The 8,751-nt window shown below is 41.9% G+C and overlaps 1 protein-coding gene across 1 annotated transcript in view; it reads right to left on the minus strand.

Moving 5' to 3' along the window:
* The window catches only part of PTPRZ1 (protein tyrosine phosphatase receptor type Z1), a 163,464-nt gene that overhangs the window by 6,731 nt on the left and 147,982 nt on the right, over positions 1–8,751 (minus strand). The window contains exons 21-25 of the mRNA XM_024757757.1: positions 7,971–8,134; positions 6,228–6,363; positions 4,649–4,795; positions 1,915–2,008; positions 1,518–1,591 (exon numbers count right to left, since the gene is read on the minus strand). Coding sequence (XP_024613525.1) covers positions 1,518–1,591; positions 1,915–2,008; positions 4,649–4,795; positions 6,228–6,363; positions 7,971–8,134 — 615 coding nt within the window. The remainder of the gene's footprint in view (positions 1–1,517; positions 1,592–1,914; positions 2,009–4,648; positions 4,796–6,227; positions 6,364–7,970; positions 8,135–8,751) is intronic.

Consider the following 8,751-nt stretch of genomic DNA (forward strand, 5'->3'; position numbering starts at 1 on the left):
TTGCTGCAGAAACCTGAAAGCTGGTGCCGTTGAATTAATCATGATTTCCACGTTACTGCTTACCAAAATCATGGCTCAGTTAGCCCCTTCTGCAATGGAATCTCTCAGATCGCATTCTTATCCCCCATGGGCGCATATGAAGTGTGGAATATTTTTATTTTTTAAGCTTTAGCGTCATTTATTTATCAAGTAGAATTCTACTCAATTTACTTTGTTTTGGTTACAATCTTGTTTAAGAAGCAGAAAACTTTTAAGTTCATATATTCGGATTTGAATGAGCAGGTTGTACATAATTAAATGTTTTTCTGGTTAATTGTAGATTCTTTGGATGGGAAGAGACCTTGAAAGGACCTCTAGTTTATCCTGCACCTTCAGTCAATATCCCACTTAAGTCACTCCAGGTAGGTAAAAATTCATCCTATTTTGCAAATCTTCAGATGTAATGTGGCAAGCTTTGTAGGTAATATTTTCCAGCATTTAATTATTTTCTTGACAAGAACAGTCTGTCTTCTATCTAACCAGCACACAATGCAATATTTATATTTGTTCTCTTAACCCATTGTCAATTTTTGAGTAAAAATATCTGCTTCCTATAGTATTAAGATGCCCCTATTTTAAGTGTGGCATGCTTTTAGATGCCACCTCCACACATCTCCCTGTTTCTTGCATGGATATACCTTAGTATTTTCTAGATAAACAGAACAGTGATTTTGGCACGGGGATTAGGACTCTTTCATCTGAAGGCAAACTCTGTGATTGATTGACCTGAAATGGAAATGAAGGTCACACAACAGCTACTAAAGCACTCATCCCTCTGATAGTAGATCTAAATGCAGAAAGAAAGTATTGTACCTTTAGAAATCCAAGTCCCCAAATGAGCCCAGTTTGCAGGGTGAGAACCGTGCTGCAAACCTGGAGTGGTAATGTGAACGAGACTGGACTTTGCTAAAGCTAGTGTATCCTGGGTCTGCAGGGAATCTGCTTTGGTGAATGAAATGGAGCTGCTTAGACGGGTGAGTGGATGTTTTGTATCTACTCATGGTGAGTTTGGTTCCCACATCTACTCATTGTCTTGATTAAGGGTTCTCCAGTCCCAGGACACATAAAAGCATCAAGGAATGCTGTGATTCTATTGCTGCTGTGGGCTGTGAGCCTGCAGTCATCAGATACGACTCATGTCCACCTGTGATGCCTCCCGTATCTGCCAGTCACTGCTTTGGGCAGCCCACTCTGGTTTTTTTTTTTGCTTTGTTTTGTTTTCTGCGGTACGCGGGCCCCCACTGTTGTGGCCTCTCTTGTTGCGGAGCACAGGCTCCGGACACGCAGGCTCAGTGGCCGTGGCTCGCGGGCCCAGCCGCTCCGCGGCATGTGGGATCTTTCCAGACAGGGGCACGAACCCACGTCCCCTGCATCGGCAGGCGGACTCTCAACCACTGCGCCACCAGGGAAGCCCCCCACTCTGGTTTTGATTCTGATAACGCAAGCTGCAGCAGTCTCCCAGTGGCTCTCCGACTTACCATGATGTAGGAGGCATTGATGTAGTCTGTGCCTTCCCCACTCAGGGATGAAATGCCAACCCTGGATCTTTCCACTGGGAATACAGAACATTCATCATAAACAAGTAAGCTCTTAGTACTGTACCTCCTCCCCGCCCCTGCAAATGGCAAAACATAGCTGCATTTTGCAAGTAGAGTGTGTTTCACTTCTAAGCTAGTTTGTCTATGTATTTTGCACTTCTAGACGAAGACTTCAAGGTTTAAGAGTCCTTGTTAAGTTATATTATCTGGCATGATTAGAAAAATATGAGTGTATTGTTTTTGTTCCAAGATGTACAACTATTGTCAAATTATCTACAAGGCTTCTATTATTTAAAAAGTTGGGGTTTTTTTTCTTCCAGAATTCAACATAGCTTACCAGGGATGATGGAAGACGTTCTGTTCTTTTCTCTGTTGCATTGCTTTAGGGCTGTAGAATAGTCACTCTGCTGTATATTTGATTGACTCAGGAGCTGAGAAAGGGTGTCAAGGAAAAATATAGATTATTTCATTTAAGCCCCTCAAATAAACACACACACACACACACACACACACACACACACATACACAGGAGACTCAACAAAGATAAGATACTGAATATAAATATATCTGACTTATTTTCCAAGAATTCCTTGAATTAAACTTGCCCAGCCGCTCTGCAGCATGTGGGATCTTCCCGGACCAGGGCACGAACCCCTGTCCCCTGCATCAGCAGGCGGACTCTCAACCACTGCGCCACCAGGGAAGCCCCTATCCCAGTTTTGATGTACATTTCCTTACTTATTGTGAAACTGTTGATTTTAGTTACTTCTTCTTTGATGATTGCCTTTTCCTATTTCTACTTCATTTTCATTTACTAATTTGTAGGGGGTTTTGGCTATTAAATGTAAATCTACAGTCTGCTAAGGAAGTTGCAAATGTCTTTGTTCTCTTTAATCACACAGACATTTACCGCCAATTCAGTTTTTCCTTAAGATTTCTGTAATTTAACATTTTAAGAAGTCCTTCTCTACCCTGAAGTCCTCAAGAGATATTTTCCAATATTTTCTTATAATAGTTATAAAAATTTGTTTTCATCTTTAGATATTTAAGCCATCTTGAATAATTTCAGTGTTTGCGGTGTGGTAGGGACCTAACTGTACTTGTTTCTACATGGAGATTGTCCTAATATCATTCATTGATTAATCCATCTTTCCTCACCAATTTGTAATGTCATATCTGTCATATAACAATTTCCATATGCACATGGTTCCTCTGGTTCATTTGTCTGTTTTTCAATATTAATTATTATATTTGCATAAAAAGTCTTTCATATACAGTTCAACAAATTTCTATTTTTTATTTTTCAGTATTGTTTTAGTGTTTTCAATTCTTTACTTTTTTTTAAAAATAAATTTCTATTTATTTATTTTTGGCTGCATTGGGTCTTCGTTCCAGTGCACGGGCTTCTTACTGCGATGGCTTCTCTTGTTGCAGAGCACGGGCTCTAGGTGCATGGGCTTCAGTAGTTGTGGCACTTGGGCTCAGTAGTTGTGGCTCGTGGGCTGTAGAGCACAGGCTCAGTAGTTGTGGCCCACAGGCTTAGTTGCTCCGCGGCATGTGGGATCTTCCCAGACCAGGGCTCGAACCCGTGTCCCCTGCATTGGCAGGCAGATTCTTAACCACTGCTCCACCAGGGAAGTCCTGATTCTTTACTTTTCAATGCTGAGGTGGGTTTCTGATAAATATTTGTTGAATAAATAGACATGCAATTCATTTCAAGGACATTTTTCTATGGGTAAACTTGAATAAATACCTTTTCTTATAGGACAGTATACACACGCCCCCTCCAAATTTCCCTAGTTAGGATGTTAACAGGAAACAGAGTCAAATGTCTGTTTTTAATTAGATTCTGATCTCATAATTGATATTTCCATTTTGATCCTGAATTATCCAGTATAAGTGATATCAATTCTTTTATTAATTTAATTGTGTATGGGGTAAATCATATTTAAATAAGAAAATGGGTAATAGATGTATATTTTTAACTTAGAAAACAGCCATCCTAGCAACATCGCGTTAATGCTTTATATTTATTATCTGTTTCTGGAAGCTGTATTGTGTACTTTGTCTTCCTTAAAGTGTTCTTTTTATGACTCAGATAAGTTTGGCTGAATAAAACATTTATGTTTTCCTGTCTGCAATTTCTAAGTTCAGCTTCCACCCCTCATCTGTCTCTTACTCCTCCCAAAGCACAAAAGGTGCTGACCGAGAAGGTAAAAAGTCAGAGGGAACTCATGACTACATCTTCTATGTTGTAAGCTGCGGAAAAGAAAGAAAAAACTTCAATCTTGAGGTTTGTTAACTCTCCTGGGTTTTTCCAGGGCCTTCTGAATTCTTCCTAGACATTCCTTCTTCAGAAACTGGCCCTGTTTCTCCAGCAACCCTGAGAAGTAAGAGGTTAGTATAGAAATAATGGGGAACAAAATAACGCAGCCTTCATTCCTCTAGAAGATGACAGCTCTGCAAATCCCCCTATCTCCGCAGGCAGGTCTGGTAACAACTGCTTTCTGAATTCTTTGCTGACTGGTTTCTGGAAATCAGAGAGCTAAGCTGTGAGAGGTAGAACACTGAACAAACCATGCTCCCCTGTCTAGCCGACGTCCTTGTGACAGGGTGGGTGGGAGAAGCTGGGGTTGAAGAAGCTATTCTTGTGGGATGGCTTATTCTAGTCTGGGGGTTTCAAGTGAGACAGACTCTTCCAAAGAGCAGCACAAGCAGCCGGAGCCACAGCACTCGTGTTTAAGTGGTCTGGTTTTCTCAAAGCGAGAAGAGCACTTACACCGTCTGTGTTAGAAGTTCTGCCTGTTCCTCCTGTTCTGTTCTGTGCCTTCCTTTCCTGGACCACGTCTGCATTTCTAGGGTTTCTGAGAACTTTCCCCCTCGCTACTCAAAATTAAGGTTCTTGAAATTTGCCAAGTGGCTTTGTTGCCTGTTGTAAAGAACACAACAAAGCCACTGGGCCAACAGAGCGCTCAGCCTGTCCCCATGGCTTTGTCCACTCAAATGAGGAGATGCAGGAACATTCCAACCTGTGGTGAACACCCAAGAGAGGGGCTTCCGAGAGAACTCACCTTGAATTGTTTGTCTAGCTTTGTTTTGCCTGTTGGTCCAGGAATGAGGATCCCATTAACATAGGCGTGGATGTGGCTGTCCGGGACCTCAGTTTCTTTACTAAGTATCGCCTCGACCAGCGCGTCATGAATGAAGACATACTGTTCCTGGCAAAGCAATGACAAACAGGGATATCACCTCAGGTTTTCCTTATATGTACTGAGGTACAAAAGTAGTATCTTCCACTGACGGACAAAAAGCGTTTTACAAAATGGAAGGGAGGACCCACGGAGATTGCTCACCAGTCCTGGCAGGAAGTCAGATGGAGGAAAAGGTGGTCAAAAAGTGGTCATCCAGAAACAATACAACTCTTTCCATCCCTCACCTCTTTATTTCTTGTGCGTTGGCGTTTAGGGAAGGAGATCACTGGACGATTTGGGGAGGCAAAGCAATGCCCTCTCTGCTCACCCTTCAAACCTGAGACCCTCTTCCACATTTTGCACTGACTTCTCTACTTCTGATGGGTCTCCCCCTTCTCCCCATTCCAGTTCTCCTTTTAGCCGGTCATATATAATTTAGTACAATTATCTATACAGTTGTTAATAGTTATCTTCCATTTCACGTGTGGGACTCTTCCCTTGTCTTATCTGACTAGAATGTCATTTCCTCGATGGAATGAAGTTTGGTTGGTTTGGTGTGGAAGCCCACTCAGTCATATGTTTCTTATTGCTTTCAAGCTGCCATACATAGTTTTCAATTTAAATCCATTTTTATTTAGAAATAGTGAAAATAAAATACAGGTATGCAGAGTTTGTCCTGTGTCATATAGGGGTAAATGATCTGGGCTTAAAAAAGGGAATAATTTGAGCATAATTCATTACTATTTAAATATGAGAATAAATCCATTCATTCATTACATGCAGGAAAAGCTTGAGGATTCAGCACGAGGAGATGAGGGTTGACTGATCCACTTACTCTTTTTCTGAATCTTGCCTGTGACCAGTGTCATTTTAAAGATATTCCCCATTTGGTCATAAAATAGACAAAATTCAGCTGGTCCATCCATGACTTATGTGCAAGTACCTGGTGTTATAGCATGAATTATGCACGCCTCCCGCCCCCGCAGAAGATATGCTGAAACCCTAACCTCCCAGGACCTCAGAATGTGACCTTATTTGTAAATAGAGTTGATGCACATGTAGTTAGTTCAGATGAGGTGGGGACTGGTGCCCTTACAAGAAGAGGGAAATTTGGACACAGACACGGACACAGAGGGAAGACAGCCGTGTGAAGAAGGAGGCAGTTAGGCTGCCAAGTCCAGGGAAATACGAGGCTATCAGCAACTTGAAGAGACAGGGAAGGATCCTTCCCTAGGGGATTCGGAGGGAGCATGGCCCTGCCTACCCCTTGATTTTGGACTTCTATCCTCCAGAAGTAGGGGACAACATGCTTCTGTTGTTTTAAGCCACCCGGTTCGTAGCATTTTATTACAGGGAGCCCCATGGGACTAACGCACCTGGTAATACAAACTCTGGTCTATCCCGCAGTTTAGGGACACTTCCAACCCTTAGATAAAGGACATGATCCTTTTTATCATACCTCGGTTTGCACCAGGTAATTTCTTTGTGAACGAATGTGTTTTAAAAAGCCGAATATGTTGACGGTTCCTTCACGTTGAATTTGCTGTAGCATACTGTCTAGCACGATATATGTGCCTGTTCTCCCAACGCCAGCACTGAAAAGCACACAAAGAAAGAGACTTCAATGTCAACATCAAATACCTTTGAGGATTGGTCACTCCCGGCTGTCTTGTAAATTAATACCCTTCTCCAAGCAAATGAGTCACTTAGTGAGTAATTCAGCAAGACAGTAAGCAGCTTAGGAGTTAGGCAAAATGCTTCAAATAACAAACAAAGTTTTCTTTTTTCTTTCTTGCTTATGGGTCAAACTCCAAAGCAATCTGATTATTCCTGTTGGAGATTTTTTTATTTTCAATTACAGTTATTATTCATTATACATTATACAGTGGAAATATTATGTATCAGAGTATAGCAAACAGACATTTAATTTGAGAAGAATGAAAGCATCAGCCTCACCAGACTCTGAAAAGACAAGGTCTCTGGGTCTGTATTGTCAGGTAAACATGTTTGTAAAGGTTTCCACGTTAATGGAAAAAAAGAGTTTGCGAAGGCTTTCAGCTGAAAATATCATTTCAGTGAGATGGTGAGGAATAAAGAATAACTTCAGTCATTTCTAAAGGGCCATTATCTAGCAACTTCTTCAAAGCCTCTACTGGAGGGACAGAATTCAGAGACAGGGATTCTTTTCAAATGCTCTGACGAGTAGGAAGTACTAGAGTGAAGAATTAGCACCGGCTCTGCACAAGGCTCTGGGCCTTTTCTATTCGCTAGGAAACAATCCCTGACCTTCACAGCTATTTTTCCTGCATCTTCCTGTTTCCCTCAGCTTATCGTCGGGCTCACAGATAAAAAACTCAAGATAGGTCTCTCAGACTTTGAGGATAACTCCTGAGATAGGTAATTAGAATGTGTGAGATACTCTGCATATCAAAGGAAAACAGTTGTTTCTGTAAAAACACAGACACCGCTTTGACAAAAATACTCCACATAGAAATGAATTCGACTTTTGTGGTCAGAAAGCTTGGCACAGGAGTCAGCACGCAGTAAACAGTAACTGCTATTTTTGTTTTAACTGAAAAATATTAAATTAAAGCCTCTAACGCATTTTTCTCCTTCTCTGAAATATCATTATTTCTATTCACTCATCCAGTCTTGGAAATTAAAGTACCTGGGCAACGATGAATTGATTACACGTTCAATAGGATATATCAGACAGAACTCAGGAAAATGAGAATGGGATTTTGACCCCAAACTGTTTAAAAACAACTTAAAATATTTTGCTAAATTCCCCATACTTTGTGCACTTTGGTTTTTCTAACGTAAACCTGGCATATTAAGTGTACAATAGACTATTAACTCCTAGGAACAGGGGTTGTGTCTTAAGCGTTTTTATCCCACGACGTTATGTTGTAACAAGTGCTTGTTTAATGACAGAACGTTGTTCTGCCTGCTTCACACAGTTAATAAGCTGAAATCCAATTAGCCAATCAAATAGAATATTATACATCATAGAAATACCTGGTGCTTTGAAATATTCAGCAATCCAATTCTGAGTCTGGCATACTCACTTCCCAGTAACCAACGTTTCATGCCCCTCAGTTTGTGAAATCATTCCCACTTTGGCAAAACCTTTGTTCCACTGATTCCCTTTTTGTTAGCATAAGCAATTCTATGGGTTTGGAAACCTGGCGCTGAGACTCACCTGCAGTGGACAACAACAGGGCCTACTGCGTGGCGCTTGGCATGGGATGCCTTTCTCACAAAGGTCAGTACGGGCAGCGAGTACTCTGGCACTCCCATGTCAGGCCACTGAGTGTAGTGGTACTGGGTGACCATGCGCCCACTGGGTCTTCCTTTCTGGGAACCCTGGAAGAGACCAGACAGCTAATCAGCTAATTATAGGAACACACACACACAGGGTCCTTAAACATCAACTCAGGACTCATAGCTTGATGTTGGTGGTTCATAATGAAGCTAAAAAAGTACACTGTCATTGTGTACTTGGTTAATGTTATGTGTCAACTTGGCTAGGCTACGGTGGCCAGTAGTTTGGTCAAACACCTGTCACACCAGATGTTACTGTCAAGGTATTTTTTAGATGTGATTGACATTTAAATCAGTAAGACTTCCAGTAAGGTGGATTATGCTCCATAATGTCAGTTGAAGGCCTTAAGACCAAAGACTGAGGTTTCCTGAAGAAGAAGGTATTCTAAAGACTGCAACGTAGAAATCTTGCCTGAATTTCCAGCCTGGAGTCAATTCTTAAAACACCCTCTCTCTCTCTTTAAATATATATAGGGCTTCCCCCATGGTGCAGTGGTTGAGAGTCCGCCTGCCGATGCAGGGGACACGGGTTCGTGCCCCCGTCCGGGAAGATCCCACATGCCGCGGAGCGGCTGGGCCCGTGAGCCATGGCCGCTGAGCCTGCGCATCTGGAGCCTGTGCTCCGCAACGGGAGAGAGGCCACAACAGTGAGAGGCCCG

This window comes from Neophocaena asiaeorientalis, unplaced genomic scaffold (assembly GCF_003031525.2).
Source record: "Neophocaena asiaeorientalis asiaeorientalis breed wild unplaced genomic scaffold, Neophocaena_asiaeorientalis_V1.1 scaffold116, whole genome shotgun sequence".
In the NCBI taxonomy this organism is placed as follows: domain Eukaryota; kingdom Metazoa; phylum Chordata; class Mammalia; order Artiodactyla; family Phocoenidae; genus Neophocaena; species Neophocaena asiaeorientalis.